The sequence below is a fragment of the Canis lupus genome, chromosome 31, assembly GCF_003254725.2.
Source record: "Canis lupus dingo isolate Sandy chromosome 31, ASM325472v2, whole genome shotgun sequence".
NCBI lineage: Eukaryota > Metazoa > Chordata > Mammalia > Carnivora > Canidae > Canis > Canis lupus.
In genome coordinates, this window is record NC_064273.1 from 37,802,273 (window position 1) to 37,820,754 (window position 18,482).

The 18,482-nt window shown below is 46.4% G+C and overlaps 2 protein-coding genes across 6 annotated transcripts in view; one reads left to right on the forward strand and one right to left on the reverse strand.

The window, feature by feature from the left end:
• Nucleotides 1-18,482, reverse strand: part of CSTB (cystatin B) — a 449,713-nt gene that overhangs the window by 262,984 nt on the left and 168,247 nt on the right. The window lies entirely within an intron of this gene.
• Nucleotides 1-18,482, forward strand: part of TRAPPC10 (trafficking protein particle complex subunit 10) — an 89,199-nt gene that overhangs the window by 67,167 nt on the left and 3,550 nt on the right. For 3 of the 4 annotated variants that reach the window (XM_025462110.3, XM_025462112.3, XM_025462111.3), the window contains 6 exons: nt 167-396; nt 7,658-7,758; nt 9,340-9,466; nt 10,673-10,843; nt 15,809-15,986; nt 18,218-18,412. In XM_025462110.3, coding sequence (XP_025317895.1) covers nt 167-396; nt 7,658-7,758; nt 9,340-9,466; nt 10,673-10,843; nt 15,809-15,986; nt 18,218-18,412 — 1,002 coding nt within the window. The remainder of the gene's footprint in view (nt 1-166; nt 397-7,657; nt 7,759-9,339; nt 9,467-10,672; nt 10,844-15,808; nt 15,987-18,217; nt 18,413-18,482) is intronic. The other variant, XM_049104576.1, reaches the window with a different exon arrangement.

The following is an 18,482-nucleotide window of genomic DNA, read 5'->3' on the forward strand; positions in this document are numbered from 1 at the left end:
TTTCTCATTTTCCTGCCTCTGCCCTCCCACCTTAATCCTTCTTAGATACACTCTTCCAGGTGCGTAGGAGCAGCGGGAGTTGGGCTGGGCCTGTCACCTACTAGAAGAGAAAGGAACAAGGAAACACAGGGAATGTGTTAGAAGTGACTTTTTCTGTCTTTCCTAGAAAAGGCTTCTGATGTGTCGCTCCGGGTTCAGTCGTCTGACAAGGTCACAAGCATCAGCCTGCCTGCTGCTCCTGCGTACCACATGATTGAATTTGAACTGGAAGTTCTCTCTTTACCTTCAGCTCCAGTAACTGGAGGAGACAGCAGCACGCTGGGGGTAACAGAGCCCCACAGGAAGCATAAGGACACACAGAAAGCTGGCTACTGCATGGCTACCACAGACCATAAAGTAAGGAGGGCTGGAAGTGCCCAGCCTGCGCTGGCAGCCTCTGCCTTCGTGCTTGTTCTGAAAGACAGTACTTAAGAGATGACTTGTGTCGAAGTGGCACACTTCCCATTCCCGATTCCACATCCTCTCATTGGGGTTAGCATTTATATCTTTGGATCACCCCTTCTTAGATAAAGGGTGCACCTTGCAAGGACAAAGCCAAACAGGCTCTAAGTTTTCTATACCAACTCCAGGGGGGAGGACAGTTTATTAGAAGAGAGAGCATGTTTGCTTAGGGGAGGTAAGTTTGGGTCTGTAGTCCATTTGTCTTGGTGAACAGGCTAGAGTGAGTTCTGTGTCTTGACATGCATTGGTTTCTGTCCACTGAAAGTCAGGTCAGACTTAGCAAAGAGGAAGCTCTATCATTATATGCTTTGATGTTGGTGTTTATTGACAGTTACCTGAAAGATCCATGAACTTTTGTCCCAGATCCTCAGCTCAAGGAACGCATCTCTACCATTGTGCTTTTTCAGGTGTGTCCATGTCTTATAACATAAATACCACTTCTGAGGACTTTTTTTTTTTTAAGATTTTATTTATTTATTCATGAGAGACACACACACAGAGAGAGGCAGAGACAGGCAGAAGGAGAAGCAGGCTCCATGCAGGGAGCCCGATGTGGGACTCGATCCCAGGACCTCAGGACCACGCCCTGGGCTGAAGGCAGGCACCAAATCACCGAATCGCTGAGCCACCCAGGGATGCCCTGAGGACTTTTTAACACATAGAACTGTACCCTTGCAGTCCACATGTAGAACTGTATGCTTGCAGTCCCATAGGAGTATACGTATTTGCATACTTTAAAAAGCTGCTGCCTGTGGGTCTGGCTTCCAGTCACCCTGTGTCTAGGTGCTGAGATACTCCCCTCTAGGACAATGACAAGTCTTGGCACATGCCTCACCTGCTAGGAGGTATTAAAAATATAGTAAGCCCTTGGACAGCACAAAGGTTTGAGCAACAACCAAAAACTGGAACAAGATTGAATTATGAGGCTCAGCTCCTACATTAGGCTGCACCTCTAAGACTGGGAAAGGTGGTTATGCCATGTACTATATAGACACAGAAAGTCCAGCAGGATGAACAGAAGAATATGTTCCAGTGATGGAATAACAGGGTAAAACCTCAGGAAAAAAAATCTTAATGAATTGGAGAAAAGAAATTTACCTGATAAGGAGTTCAAAGTAATGCTCATGAAGATGCTCACCACATGAGAGAAAAACAGATGAACATAGAACCTAACAAAGAAATGGGAAGTATCAGAATGTACAGATAGAAGTTACAGAGTGAAGACTCCAATAGCTGAACTGAAATATAGACTAGATGAAGCAGAAGAAAGGATCAGTCAGCTTGAAGTTAAGGCAGTGGAACTCAGTCAATCAGAACAGCAAAAAGAAAAAAGAATGAAAAAAGTGAAGATAGCTTAGGGGCTTATAGAACAAATGGAAACAGACTGTTATTTGGATCGTAGGGCTTCCAGAAGGAGAAGAGAGAGAGAAAAGGTAAGAAATCTTGAAGAAGTAATGGCTGAAAATTTCTTAATCTGCAGAAGGAAACATATCCAGATCCAAGAAGCCCAGAGAAACCCACACCAAGGCATATTATAATTACATGTCAAAAATTAAAGACTGGTTGAGGATCTTAAAAGCAACAAGAGATGGGGTGGGGCAGGGGGGAAGGAGGTTAAAAAAAAATAAAAGACAGCAAGAGAAAAACAATTTATTACATACAAGAAACCCTCCCCTAAGTCTAATGGTAGATTTTTCAGCAGGAATTTTGCAGGTCAGGGGAACTGACCTGAAAGTCAGTCAGTCAAAGTGCTGAAAGTAAAATCTCTAACTAAGAATAATACTCTGTTAGGCAAAGTGATTATTATTATTTTTTTAAAATTTTATTTATTTATTCATGAGACACACACAGGGAGAGAGAGAGAGAGAGAGAGGCAGAGACACAGGCAGAGGGAGAACGGCTCCATGTAGGGAGCCCAACGTGGGACTCGATCCCGGGTCTCCAGGATCACACCCTGGGCCGAAGGCAGGCGCTAAACCGCTGAGCCACCCGGGCTGCCCAGGCAAAGTGATTATTCAGAAGTGATGAGAGATAAAGTGTTTTCCAGAGAAACAAAAGCTAACAGAGTTCCTCACCACTTACCTGGCTTTATAAGGAATGTTCCAGGGACTTCTTTAAGCTGAAAAGAAAGGATATTCACAAGAACACATGTGAAAGAACAAATCTCACTGACAAGATAAATATATAGGAAAAGTATAATGGGTTAAGCACTTATAAAGCTACTATGAAGGTTAAAAGACATAGGTAGTACAAATAACTATGATGACAATAATTAGTTAAGGAATACACAGATAAAAAGATGTAAAGTGTGAGATCAAAAACATCAGAGGAAAAAAACATCAAATGTGGGGGTGAGGGAGAGTAAAAATATTGAGCTTTAGAAATAAGTTATTAACTTATAGTAGATTATAAACATAAGTTGTTACATGTAAGCCTCATGGTAGCCACAAAGCAAAAGCCTGTAGCAAACATAGAAAAGATAAAGAAAAAGAAATATAAGCATACTGCCAAGGAAAGGCATCACACCACTAAGGATTAGAAAGCAGAGAAGTAAGGAACAGAAACTACAAAAACTGAAAGAAAACAATTAACCAAAATGGCACCAAGCACATGTCTACCCACAATTACTTTAAATGTAAATGGACTAACTTTTCCAATCAAAAGACAAGGAGTGGCTTGAATGGGTAAAAAACATCAAGACCTATCTATATAATGTTTACAAGAGACTTCAGACAGGGCACACAGACTAAAGTGAAACCAAAACCTAAAAGAAATCTGGAGCAGCTCTGCTTTTATCTGACAAAATAGACTTGAAAATAAAGGTTATAACAAAAGACAAAGAAGATACAGGTCAGTATCTCTGATGAACATATGTGCAGAAATCCTCAACAACACTTTAATACCACATTTATTTATGTCAATTGATAGATCTCCCAGACAGAAAATCAGTAAGGACACACTAGTCATAAGTGTCACATTAGACCAAGTAGACTTAACAGATATTTACAGAACATTCATCCAAAGGCAACAGAGAATACACATTCTTCTCAAGTGTACATGGAACATTTTTCCAGGACAGATTGTGTATTAGGCCACAAAACAAGTCTTAATAAATTTAAGAGGGTTAAAGTCACATCATGCATCTTCTCTGACACCACACTATGAAACTAGAGATTAATTACATGAAGAAAATGGGAAAATTCACAAATATGTGGGGGATTAAACAACATGCTACTGAACAACTAATTGGCCAAAGATCACATCAAGAGAGATCAAAACAAACCTTGAGACAAATGAAAATGGAAATGTAACATACCAAAATCTATGAGTTGTGGCAAAAGCAGTTCTAAGAGGGAAGTTCATAGCAATATAGACCTACTTTAAGAAGAGGAATTGTGGGCAGCCCAGGTGGCTCAGTGGTTTAACACCAGCCTTCAGCCCAGGGCGTGATCCTGGAGACCCGGGATCAAGTCCCATGTTGGGCTCCTTGCCTGGAGCCTGCTTCTCCCTCTGCCTGTGTCCCTGCATCTCTCTCTCTCTCCCCCTCCCTCCCTCCCTTCTTCCCTCCCTCCCTCCCTCTCTCTCCCCGTCCCCCCTGCACTGTCTCTCATGAATAAATAAAATCTTTAAAAAAAAAAATAAAAGGAAACATTTCAAACAACCTCACTTTACACCTTAAGGAACTAGAATAAGAAGAACAAACAGCCCAAAGTTAGTAGAAGGAAGGAAATAACAAGCATTAGAACAGAAATAAATGCATTAGACTACAAAGACAATAGAAATGATCAGTGAAGCCAAGAGCTGGTTTTTTGAAAAGGTAAAATTGATAGACTTTTTGCTAGACTCGCCAATATAGAGAGGACTCAAGTCAGAAATGGAAGAGATGTTGCAGCTGACACCGCAGAAATACAAAGGATTGTAAGAGACTACTATGAATGACTATATGCCAACACACTGAACAATCTAGAAGACATGGATAAATTCCTAGGAACACACAACCTAGCAAGAGTGAATCATGATGAAATAGAAAATCTGAACAGACTTACCTTACTGGTAAGGAGACTGAATCAGAAATCAGAAACATCCCAACAAACAAGGATCAGGTGGTTTCACTGTTGAATCCTATCCGATGTTCAAAGAAGAATTAATTAATACTAGTTCCTCTCAAACTCTTGCGAAAAACAGAAGAGGAGGGAACTCTTCCAAACTCATTCTTCGAGGCCAATGTTAAGAAACCAGAAAGGATGCCACAGGAAAAGAACATTACAGGCCAGTATCTCTGATGAACATATGTGTAAAAAGCCTCAAAAACACCTTAGCAAACCGAATTTAACAATACACCAAAAGGATCATATACGTGATCAAATGGGCTTTATTTCAGGGAGGCAAGGATGGTTCATCAACCACAAATCAATCAGTGTGATGAACCACAGTAACAAAGTAAAGAATGAAAATCATATGATCATCTCCGTAGACTCAGGAAAAGCATTTGGCCAAATTCAATATCTGTTTACCATAAAAACTCAACAAAGTAGATATAGAGGGAACATACATCAACATAAAGGCCATATATGATAAGCCCTCAGCTGTTATCATGCTTAATGGTGAAATACTGAAAGCCTTTCTTCTAAGATCAGGAACAAAACAAAGATGCCCACTCTTAATCACTATTGTTTAACATAGTACCAGAAGTCCTTGCCAGAGCAATTAGTCAAGTAAAAGAAATAAAAGGCATGCTAATTGGAAAGAAAGAAGTAAAATGTCACTATTTGCAGATGACATACTATATATATAAAGACCTGAAGACTTCATCAAAAAACTTACAATAAATACAGTAAAGTTGCAGGATACAAAATAAATACGGAGAAATCTGTTGTGTTTCTGTATGCTAATAATGAACTATCAGAGAAATAAAACAATTCCATTTACAATTGCATTGAAGTTGTAAAGAATAAAATACCTAGGAATAAACTTAACCCAGGAGGGTTAAGACACATATCATGGAAACTATAAGGCATTAATGAAAGAAACAAATGCATGGGAAGGTATTCTATGCTCTTGGATTGAAAGATTTAATACTGTTAAAATGTCCATACTACCCAGCAATATATAGATTTAGCATAATCCCTATCAAATCCAATATTTTTCATAGAAATGGAACAAATAATCCTAAAATGTGTATGAAATCACAAAAGACTCCAAATACCCAAAGCAATCTTGAGAAAGAACAACGCTGGAGGCATCATGCTCCCTGACTTCAAACTGTATTACAGAGCTGTAGCTATCAAAACACTATGGGAGCAGCATAAAAGAATATACAGATCAATGGAACAGAATAAATAAACCCACATATATATGAGCAATTAATTTATGACAAAGGAGCCAAGAATGTGTAGTGGAGAAAAAAGTGTCTTCAAATGAATGGTGTTGGGAAAACTGGACAACCACATGCAGAAGAATGAAACTGGACTCTTGCCTTTAATCCATTTTGAGTTACCTTTTTTTTTTGGATGGTTTAAAGCTAGAATGTAAGACCTGAAACCATAAAATTTCTAGAAGAAAACGTAGGTGGTAAGTTCCTTGATACTGGTCTTGGCGATGATTTAATGGATCTGGCAACAAAAACAAAAGTCAACTATTGGGACTCCATCAACCTAAAAAGCTTCTGCACAGCAAAGGAGACCATCAACAAAATGAAATGACAACCGCGGAATGGGAGAAAATACTTGCAAATCATGTATTTGATAAGGTGTTAATACCCAAAATATATAAAGGACTCCTATAACTTCAGTAGCAAAACCTGCAACAGTCTGATTAAAACATGTGCAGAGGCTGAATATTTTTCTGGAGAAGACATGTAGATGCTCGACGTCACTAATCAGGTTGACGAGGATGTGGGGAAAGGGAAACCCTCGTGCCCTGTTGGTGGGAATGCAAACTGGTGAAGCGACTCTGGAAAACAGAATGGAGGTTCCTCAGGACGTTAAAAATAGAACTACCCTATATGATCCAGCATTCACACTACTAGGTGTTGACTCAAGAAAATGAAGTTACCTGAAAAGCTGTCTGCACCTCCATGTTCACTGCAGCATCATTTGCAATAGCCAAGTCATGGAAACCACCTAAGTGTCCGAGGATGGATGAATGGATAGAGAAAACATTGTGTATGTGCTCAGGGCAATAGTCTTCACCACCAAAAAGAAGGAAATCTTGCCATTTGCAATATGGATGGACCTGGAGAGCATTAAGCTTAGTGAAATAAGACAGAGAAAAATAAATACAATTTGATCTCTCTTATATGTGGAATCTGAAAAAAACTAAAATCAAGCTCAGAGAGCAGATTGATGGGTGCCTAGGATGGGGTGGGGTTTAGGAGAAATGGATGAACTGTTTTTTGTTTTGTTTTTTAGTTTAAATAAGTTGAATCATTAAAAAAAAGACATGCATGCACAAAAACAGTAGAACAAAAGGCTAACAAACAGTCATAGCAAAGACGTTATGGCATAGAACATTAGACCTGGCCAGCACCTAAGGGTGCATTTTAAATTTTCATTCCCTGAAATTTCTTTTTTCCTTATCTTGTAACAGAATTCAGGAGGCTGAAAACCAGTGCTGGCTGAACACTGGTCTATGCTTGGTGTATTCATTTGTCCTGTGGGGGACCTCAAAAGGCAGGCCGGTGCTCTTAGGGCAGTTAGTGGCTTGGCCCACGCTCTGCCCCCAGGATTGCCTGCCTTCCTGTTATATGTTCATTGTGTACAGTGTTTGGACAACTCATTTAATTTTGTGATAGTTACTGATTGATCATGTCATATTAACGAAGTGACTAAAAGCACTTTTGTCATAATGTCCTGCGTGTTAGAAAACCTGTCTGGCCATGTCAGTGTGGGAAGCGCGAGGTGGGGCATATGGCCCAGAGCTTCCAAGACCCTTCTGGTGACTCGCAGATGTCTGGCTACTCCCGTGTTTACTATTCTTGTCTGGGTGTGCAGCTTTACGTTTCTGCTTTGTTTATGCACACGTTTAGTGGGGGTTTGCTTTCTAAATAGGAAGTGGGAAGGCCATCAGTTTGGCAGCCGCTGCTGACCTGGGTGGCTGCTGTGATGGCTGTGGTCGGGCAGGTGGTCTGAACGCACGGCCCTGTGTTTCTCCTCAGGTGTCCATTGACTGCCCGTGGTCCATCTACTCCACCGTCATCGCCCTGACCTTCAGCGTGCCCTTCAGGACCACACACTCGCTCCTGTCAGCCGGCACACGGTAAAGGCGCACTCCGGGCCCCACTCCCGTGCCGTGCTCTCCTGCATGGACACTTTTGCTGCTCAGAGCTTGGCCTCAGTGATGCTGAGTGTGCTTTCTTATGCAACCATGACACCGTTCTGATTCGTTCTGATTCCCCTTGTTCTGATTCGTGGTGACTCCCTGCTGTGCTACAACACACTCAGGGTTCCCCAGCTGCCTCTAAAGAACTTTGGGCAGTTGGTTTGTAGCACGTGGGATCCACACCAAGGCCCTGATCTTTTTTCATCTCTCCTTTTATTTGTCAAGCCAGTGACCCATTGCCGAACTTGGTTTGGTTTTCCTTTATTTTTTATTTATTTTTAAAGATTTTATTTATTCCTGAGACACACACAGAGAGAGAGGGGCAGAGACACAGGAGGAGGGAGAAGCAGGCTCCATGCAGGGAGCCTGACGTGGGACTTGATCCCGGGACTCCAGGATCACGCCCCAGGCCAAAGGCAGGCGCTAAACCGCTGATCATCCTCTCAGTTTTCCTTTAGAAAGAAGGTCTACCATTCTGAGTTTGACTGGTCACATTCTTGTGGCTCTCTGCCGTCTGCTGGTTGCCTCAAGGGCGGGGTTTTCAGCCTCAGAGCTACTCATACTTTGGGTCCGAGAACTCCTCGTTTGTGGGGCTGAGGGGTTGCTGTCCTGCACATGCAGTACCCCTGGCTCTCCCATTCTATGCCCGCAGCACTCTCCATCCTCCCCACCCCTTTCGTGACAACCAAAAATATATCTTGAGATGCAGCATGATGCCCCCTGCAGGCCAGAATTGCCTCCAGTTGAGAAGCACTCATTGCTCTAGAAGCTGGATTAGACTCCAGCTCTGCCTTTGGAGGAGACTGTTTGGAGGTGGAGCCCCGTGCTTCATCCTTCGGCATCAGGGGGCAGTGTCGGCCTGACCCCAATCAGTCATGGTGTGCGCATGGACCCCTGGGCTCAGGGCTGAGTCTGGCCTCTCACTGTGGAATTCCTTTTGCTTTCATCTGTTGACATTTGCATAAATTAGTAATAAAAATGTCAGAACTGTATGTAGAGTGCAACATTATACTAGCAGCTTGCTTTCTTGCCCTTCCTGTTATGGGGACGGGACTGTAGGTAGGAATGGCTAAAGACACCAACACTGCTAAACAGAAGTTGGGTTGCTTCCTTTCACACTGGCTTTTCAGACTCCTCTTCCCATGTGACAGGGACTGATGGGAACCCTGTGTGTCCGGGGTAGCGAGCACTTTCCTCACCTAGTGCAAGCTGCTGCTTGTTTAGGAAAGCCAGTTCTGATCATGTAATAACATGGGTCACAAGCAGAGCGTTCTTTGATCCATTTTCCCTCAGAACTGGCTTGCTCGGGAAGATTTGATTTTGGGGGACACTTTCCCCTGTGAGGTTGGAAGTAGAAATATAGGTAGCAACTGGTTCTTTTTTTTTTTTTTTTTTAAGCAACTGGTTCTTATTTTACTTTGTCACTCTTTCAATTCCCCAGAGAGTGTCTTCTCAACCAAAATACATGTATTAAAATCCTTAGATTTCAAAATCGTCTTTTTTGTTTTTCTGCTTTAGGAAATATATTCAAGTTTGTGTCCAGAACTTGTCAGAACTTGACTTTCAGCTGTCTGACGGTAACCTTGTGGATACTGGCAGTAGTGGTGACCTGCAGCTGGTACCGCTGAACACCAAGACCCCGCAGGTAACCCTTCTCCAGAATGGGGCAGAGAACAGGGGGAGCGAGAGTGTGATGAAGGAGTATCTAGAAAGTTCTGAGGAAAACACAGTGTGTTTGTAGAGGGAATCTGGCAACACAAAAACTGGGAGAAGTGAACAGCAGGAGGCGCAAGCACATTCCCAAGGGCTCTGAAACTGCAGCTTTGTGGCTGGATGTGCATGTTTGGGTTTCATTCCGTGCCCCGAGCAGCATGGTGGATGGATTGGGAAATAGAATGATGTTTATATTTGTGGAAGAATTAAACTTGTCCTACTGGCGCACAGATTTATGTAACTATAGGGTCATTCTTGAGCTCCGTGTTGATTGCATGGACACCCTCACTCCCGTCCGCCCGGAGCTAAACGCCTGTCTGCACCCAAGGAGGGAACCCTGTGTTGGTGTAGCCGTGTGAAAGAGTCCTACTTGTGTTCACGCTGCCTGGCTACTGCTCACCTTCCTGTTTCAAATACTCGTTTGTCATGTGTGTTTTTTTTTTTTTTTTCGTCTTGTGTGTTTTTGACAGTAAATGCTGAGTGTTTAGGAGATAAAAGGTTTTCTTGGGATGTTTGATCAGTAGCATTTTTCAAGGACTTTTTCCCCAGCTAAGATTCCACCCATTTCAAATGCTGGCCCAGCCTGTCCCTGTGCTTGTAGGTGTGGACATTAGGCATGAGATGGTGCTTATTCTGTGTTTAAGTTAACATTAAATGCAAAGTACTTGGCATGAATGCAAAGATGCCCTTTTTGATTGGTTGATGGCATTTCTGTTTTGGAAATGAATGAGGTACTACACACAAATAAATGTTCTGTTTTATTTAGAGAGAGGGAGTGTGCGCCTCAGCATGAGGGGGCTGGGTAGGGGGAATCTCTAGCAGCTCCAGGCCGAGCCCAACATGGGGCTTGATCCCAGGACTCCAGGATCATGACCTGAGCTGAAGGCAGGCACTTAACCGACTGAGCCACCTGGGCACCCCAAAAGATTAAAACTTTGTAACCAGCTTTGCCCAATCTCGTTGCGGCAAGGCAGGCACGGGGCTGTGGGTGGGGCTGTGGCCACAGGCCTCCAGGTGACCCACATGGGAGCACCAGGGGGCAGAGTCGTGGCAGGTGGCTGGCAGCGCGGCTTGGAGCGCAGCCGAGGCGCGGTGTGGGCTGCGTCTGTGTGTGCAATGACAGTGACTCTCTTTGCAGCACATCTACAGCAAGCAGTCAGTGTTCTTTGTGTGGGAGCTGAAGTGGACGCGGGAGCCTCCCCCTTCTCTGCGCTGCCAGTTCTCCGTTGGATTCTCCCCAGCTTCCGAAGGACGGCTCTCTATCCCCTTAAAGCCGTATACTTACGAATTTCAAGTGGAAAATTTTTTTGTATGTATCATATTTTTTGGCGGGGGTGTGCGGTGGGAAAATGGAAAGTGGCAAAAAAAAAAAAAAAAAAAAAGGAAGGTGGCATCACACTCCTTTTAATCTAAAAAAATCAGGTAGGAAAAAACCTTTCAATATAATGAAGCAACAGATCCGGGAAAATCAACAGCTCAGTTGTTGGCTGCTGGTACTTCAGACGCCCAGCTGCTCCTCGGGTGACATGCCTGGCGCGTGTGCAGTCTTGCCAGTGGCTGTAAGATGAGTGTAAGGAGCGAAGGCTCCGGGTCTCTGCTCCCTTTTCCCTTGTTCACGTTTAGAATATCCTGGAACTATTTCCTAGAGTCCTTTCGTCCTGATCCTAGCTGCCACGCGGGGTGGTTACTTTATAAAGGGGTTTTATTTTTAAAAGAAAAAGAAAATATCGTAGAAATCTACTTAATCTGTGAATCTGTGCTGTGAAGACTCTCCTATAACCTGTGCATTACGTGTGGAGCTGGAGGTGGCCTTGGGCTGAGGAGGGAGATGCACTTGTGTTTCGGTTTCTTTGTTGAGACTTGGATTTTGTGTTGGGTAGATGAGAATGTAAATACATAGTTTTGTGGTGTTTCCTTTCCTTCTCTACTGAAATTGTAAAACAACACTTCAGGTGTATTCGTCTTTATAGCTCCTGATGTTAGCAGTTTTTTTAGTATGTCCTTCCAGCCGCCTCCCTGCTCCGTTTCACTGTCTTGATCAGCCTTAGGCTTCCGCAGCATCTCCAGCATGTTGGGTCTTTCTGTAGCACACACACCCCTTCCCGGTGTGTTCACAGCGCGCCACGTTAAATCATTCATGTGCTACAGTGCACATACATTCATCGGGTTTGCTCGCTGCCCATGATTATGGGTGCTGGCGGTTTCACTGCTCCTTCTTCCTTTGTTTCCTCTTTGAATCACGAAGAGCACAGATAAGGTTTTCTTTCAGACTGTAGAAACTGAAAAAAAAAACTGTACAAACTGAGTGAAGAACCTATCTGCTGGGATTGCTGTTCGAAAACCAGTATTCTGTGAGGACTGGAAATAGGGATGCCACTTCTCTAAGGAAAGCTTTATTGAGTTATATAACTTAGATGCCATGAAGTTCAGCCATTTGAAGTGTCCCCTTCGATGCAGGTAGCCATCACTGTGATCCTTATTTTAGAACACTTTTATCATTCCAGAAAGAAACCTTGTTACCCCACTCACTGTCACCCCCCTACCGCTGCCTCGTCTCAGGCCTTGGCAACCACTAATCCAGGGGCAGATCTGCCAATATTTTGGCCTATTCTGAACATTGTGTGCAAATGAGGCGTATTACATGGGTACTTTTATTTATTTATTTAGTTTAAGATTTTATTTATTTGAAAGAGAGAGCATGAACCGGGGGAGAGGCAGACTCCCCATGGAGGAGGGAGCCCAATGTGGGGCTCCATCCCAGGACCCTGAGGTGACCTGAGCTGAAGGCAGATGCCCAGCCAGCTGAGCCACCCAGGTGCCCCTACATGGGCACTTTTTGCCGCTGGCATCTTCCCCCTGGCACCCTGTAGTGTATACCAGACTTCATTTGTTTTTATGGAGGAAGAGCCGTCCATTGTGCGGGTGGACCACATTTTCCTTCTCATATCTCAGTGGCTAGGGTCTGGGCTGTTCTCACTATGGGGCCGTCAGGAATAATAACGCTGTGAAAATCCCCGTGTGACTTCTCAGTGCTCACTTCTCTTGGGTGAGTATCGGGGCAGAGTCGCTGGGCTGTGTGGGAACTCGGTTTAACTTTTTGAGAAGCCACTGCTGTTTTCCAAAGGGACATCACTTTACACACCCCAGAGATATGTGAGGGCTCCAGCTGCCACATCTTCACCAGCACGTGTCCTCAGCATCCTTCCGCTTCCAGCAGGTGCGAGGGGTCTGTCAATGCAGGTTTTTTTTTTTTTTTTTTTAATATTTATTTATTTATTCATTCATGAGAGACACAGAGAGAGGCAGAGACACAGGCAGAGGGAGAAGCAGGCTCCCTGCAGGGAGCCCGATGCGGGACTGGATCCCAGATCCTGGGATCATGCCCTGAGCCAAAGGCAAGATGCTCAACTGCTGAGCCACCCAGGTGCCCTTGTCAACATGGTTTTGATGAGCGTTTCTCTGACGGCGAGTGGCCGAGCACCTCTCATGTACTTCTTGGCTGCTTGCATGTCTTCTTTGGAAAGATGTCTATTCATATCCTTTGCCCATTTTTAAAATATTTAGAGTTGTCTTTTTATTCTAGTGTTGTAAGAGTTCTTCATGTAGACTAGATGGCAGCCCCTTGTCACAGGTGCCACTTGCACACATCTCTCATTCTGTGGGTTGTGTTGTCGCCTTCCCCATGTGTCCTTTGAAGCATAAAAGTTTTTAACTTTGACGAAGTCCACCTTATTAATCACTTTATTGCTTGTACTTTGAAGGGTCTATGAAATCATTGCTTATCCTAAGATCAGAAAGATGAGAAAGATCTTGTGTTTTCCTTTTTTTTTTTTTTTTAAAGATTTGAATGTTTGGGAAATGCTTTTCTTTTAAATTTTTTATTTAAATTCAATTTGCCAGGTGGCTCAGCAGTTTAGCACCGCCTTCGGCCCAGGGCCTGATTCTGGGGTCCCGGGATCGAGTTCCACATTGGGCTCCCTGCAGAGCCTGCTTCTCCCTCTGCCTGTGTCTCTGCCTCTCTCTCTCTGTGTCTTTCATGAATACATAAATAAAATCTTTTAAAAAATTAATAAATTCAATTTGCCAACATATAATATAACACCCAGTGCTCATCCTATCAAGTGCCTTCCTTAGTCCCCATCATCTGTGTTTTCCTCCAAGAGTTTTATACTTTTTTGCATTAGGTCTGCAATCTCCATGAGAGGTGGTCCAAGTTCATTCTTCCCATGAGGCTACTCCGATGTCCCTGTAGCATTTTTTCATAAGACTAGTCATTCCTACCCCATTGGATGGTCTTGACATCCTTGTTGAAATCAGTTGGCCATCGGTGTTAAGAGTTTGTTCCAGGTGTGGAAGGCACCTCACTGCTACCTTCTGCTCCCATGGTTGCCCCGCAGCCACCCGTCTCTGTCCCACTGCCGTCAGAAGGCAGCATCGAGGACATGCACTGAGGACAGCATGTCCCTTCACCACTGTCTCTGGGCTCCCTTCCAAGATCCAAGCTCCAAGCAAAGCTCACCCTTCCTCAGCTGAGCTCGCAAACATTCCAGACTGCACGCGTCCAGCTGGGAGCTTCTTGGGAGCACAGAGCTGTTCAGTCGGCCACCCTAGAGCTGCCTTTTCTCCCTGCTCCCTCCTGTGCTTCCTCCTCCTTCCCTGCCCCACAGATGCCTCTGCTCCAACCCTGTCTTTTATGCCCTTGACCTTGGAAGGCTGCAGAAGATCCTGGCAGTGGCTTCCTTCAGATCTGTAGAAGTCGGTTTCCACTCCCAGACAGATGTCATTGGGTGTTTAATGGGAAAATCCCCAGCAAGGGGCAGCCAGGGTGGCTCAGCGGTTTAGCACTGCCTTAGGCCCATGGTGTGATCCTGGAGACCCAGGATCGAGTCCCGCATCAGGCTCCCTGCATGGAGCCTGCTTCTCCCTCTGCCTGTGGCTCTGCCTCTCTCTCTCTCTCTCTCTCTCTCTTTCGTGAATAAATAAAATCTTAAAAAAAAAAATCCCCAAGCAAACCCATCTGGGACTACTTACTGTTAAACCTCGCTGGCTCCCAGGAAAACGCTTTATTTTGGCAATAGGCTTCTTAATATTCTAAAATGTATTTTATTTGAATGTTTCCTAACACCAGTAGATACTTTTGAATCCAGTTTGCTATAATGATTTCGTGTACATTATGACTTTAGTAAGATAGCTCTTGTTGCGTGTAGCACAGGGCACCGGATGGTCAGTCCTGGTTCAACAAAAGGCCATGAGCAATTGCATAAGAGAAGTTGATTGCTCACAGGTCCTGGAGGAAGTACATGGGGGCCCCCCCTGAGGGGCCACATGGGGAGGTGAAGGCAGAGAGCACCTGGGGGCGCAGGCAGGAGGGGGCCGGGTGCTTTTATTGGCATCTGGGGTTCCCGGGCTAGGACTGGACTGGTCATTTTGAACCAGGACAGTGGGGCTCGTGTAAGCCCCATGGGGCTTTTATCTCGGGGGCACATGAGGGGAAGGTGCTGGGGGCTGTTGATCACAAGGGGGCTTAGGGAGACGCTGTCAGGAGCTTACGTTTGCGTGTGACCCCGTACCCAGGGCATGTGCCTGCCTGAGGGCCGGTGTCCATGCAGAGCCCCCGCAGGCTGCTTGGCCAACAGAGCGGATACTGAGGCAGCAAGAGCAGGAGCAGCGGAGTTACTCTCACAGGATCCTGAAGAAACAACCCTTACCTTCCAAAGTAGCACCGCCAGGCTTCAGGTCTTTGTCCCAGGTGGTGAGGATGTCAGGCAGGTGGGAATAGGTGTGGCTGTTGGGCGAAGAGGTCATCGAGGAAAGGAGAACGTTTGGCCAGAGGCCAGGAAGGAGTGTTGCCTTCGCTCGTTGCGGTTCTGGGTCGTGTTTGTAAGAGGATGTGCGTGTTTTTAGGGGTGCCTCCTGAACTACTGAGGGGTGAAGCGACAGGCTCTCTGGGCTCTGCCCTCAGTGCCCCAGGAGACAAATACCTGTCAGTCCAGAGAGAGAGAAAGCAGATGGAGCAAACTGTTGATAATCCTGAGTCGGGTGACAGCGAGCGGCAAGGGTCCGCCTGAGAAAGACTCGGGTGCTCGCGGCGGGGGCTCGCCCAGCACGTGTCCCTGCGAGGGGGTTGATCCGGGGCCGTGGCCGGCATCTCCTCTGACTCCTGGAAGCGGCCGAGCCAGGCCCTCCTCCTCCGATGCCCGCGGGCAGCCGGGGCCGAGGATACCGTCCCTGCAGGCTGTTCACACACGCGCTTGTCTCTCCCCTTCTTGCCCAGACATTGTATAGCGTGAGAGCTGAGATCCTGCCCCCCTCAGGCACGGAGCACTGTCGGACAGGCTCGCTGTGCTCCCTGGAGGTGTCCATCACGCGGCTCTCGGACCTCCTAGAGGTGGATAAGGACGAAGCACTGACAGAGTCGGACGACTATTTTTCGACCAAGCTTATGTATGAAGGTAGGTCTGGGGGTGTCTTTTCCCCTAACTGCCGTGCTACCCCGTGTGTGATGGGCTTGTGCCCCCTCTTCCCACAGTAGTGTTCCCTATCTGAAGAGAGAATGTTCTAGGATCAGAAAAGCTCATTTGAATGTTTTATTACATGGCGTGGTCCTAGGCGGGCGGGATGTTGGGCTTGGTTGCCAGGGAGTCAGGTTTTCTCAAGCGGTCGTTGGGAACGCCGTGGCCCCCAGAGCTGCCCTTCCCTCTCTGCCTGTGATTCAGGGTCTTCCCAGCGCTGCTGCCCAGCAGTCCATGTGTCCTGGAGTCTGGGCCTCGTTACATCCCCAGCCCCAGCTCCATTCCCCCCATCTCCCAGCACTGGCCCCCTGTACGGGCTCCTCCCTGTTGCCCACTGCTCCAGACTCCCCGTCCCCATCTGCCTCCTCCAGGGCCTGGGCTGCTCAGTTTGGGGTGTCAGGACCGTTTATGCTCTAAGAAATGGTTGAGCCAACGATTTCTTGTTTTAGTCCCTTAAAAATCACAGTAAATGCATTACATGACGTCATACTTGAAAAAGAACTGTTTTCCAAAACAAAACAAGACAAAAAGAATAATGACATAATTGTGCATCCCCTGGATTCTCCTAACGTCTGGATTCCCAGAAGGGAGCTGAGTCGTCCTGCTGCCCTCCGTGTGTGGTGACGTGGCTGAAGGATGTGAGGGCGCCCCAGGGTCGCCCAGATGGGTAGTTGGTAAAGGGAGGCCTCCTTCGACAGCCCTCTTGTAACCGTGGTTCTCACCAGAACTTGACAAGTGGAACTTTCTTCCAGGCTGGGTCCATCCCAGAGTGGACTCTGAAACCACGTGAACCAACTTTTCATACTCCGTTTCCTCAGAGCCTTAGATCTGGCTTGTAGTTTGAGAGGCCCTCTTACCTCCGGCTGGCACCCCTTTCCAGCCCGCTCGGAGCTCATCAGGGTAGTCCGAGTCCTGGGACGCTGCCGGGCTCGCAGTGGCAAAGGCAGATTTTCTGAAATTCTCCCTTTTGATCAGAGTTTCGAACTGTATCATTGGCCACTTCTTTGAAGTGACAGGCTCACGCCCTTCTTTTTCGAGATGACATCTGCCCAGTACCGCAGACTGAAGAGCACCGCTGGCTCAGTCCCAGTGAGCCCGGGAGCCTGGGGGCCCAGAGTGAGGGGTACACGGGGCCCCTCTCGAATGGTTTGCAGCTTCTCAGGAGTCTATAATCATTTCAGAGTTAAAGTTAAAAAGATGTTTCTTTAAAGATTGGATTTAATAAAATTAATTTTGACTACTCCACGAAGGACAGCCTTAAGTAAAACTGGCAGTTTCTATCCTCAAGTGTGTGGTGAGGAACCCACTGTCCTGACCCCTTGCATGTGGGGCCTCGGTTCACCCTCAGGCCTCCGGCGCCAGCCACCGGTGTGCCTGGCAGCCCAGGGAGAAAGGCAGGGGTATGACCCCCTGGTGCCCCAGGGACCACCATCTGAGAACTGCTGCGGCACCTCCCTCAGAGGCTCCCCTGCCCTGTGTAGGAAGCCGGCCCTCTGCCACCCCTTCCCTTCTCTGCTGTTGGGGACCTTCGGTCCTTGGAGCTCCTGGGCCCTGCTATGTGCCCCCTTGACAGGGCTGCTGTCACCTCTCTGCAAGGCCATCTGCTTGTCCAGACAAGGCTCCTGATCCGCCAACTTCTTGAGTGACTGCTCGATTACATATTTGAATTACACTGAATTATGTCACGGTTGTGTTTTAATAATTAGTGCTAATAACTGCATATATTAGGAATATCTGCTGTGCTGCAGGTAGAAGGGCTTACATACGTCTCTTTCCGTCCCATCCCAGAGGCTTGTCCAAGCGGCAGGTTGGGATTGGGACCCCCAGTCTGATGCCACCACCTGCTAGACGGACCACCACCCTGTTCCACCCCATTCCAAATTTGACAGCCAGCGTGCCCGTAGTCTGACACACCGCCTTCCAGCACAGTTTATCACTGTTCGTTTATGATGTTGAGCAGAACAAAGTGACTTTCCCTGTGCATCCAACACGTATCTTATTATCAAACCATACGTGTTTCCTGTTCAGGTACAGTTATGAGGCAGCAAGATATAGAATGTATCCAGTTTCGGATTTTACACTCTGGAGTGTGGGGCTGCTGGTGGCTCTTATTTTGGTGTGAACACGGAGTGCCCTCTCCTGGGGTAAAACCAGTGCTTTCCTTGTTTCAGTGGTGGACAACAGCAGCAATTGGGCAGTGTGCGGGAAGAGTTCTGGCGTCATCTCCATGCCTGTGGCCGCGCAGGCCACTCACCGGGTCCACATGGAGGTGATGCCCCTCTTTGCGGGGTACCTCCCCCTTCCCGACGTCAGGCTGTTTAAATACCTCCCCCATCACTCTGCGCACTCCTCACAACTGGATGCCGGTAAGGATTCTTGGAGATGAAGGGTGCGCTCGCTGTTGGGAGTGCGAGGAGGTGGTTGACCCAGCTCCAG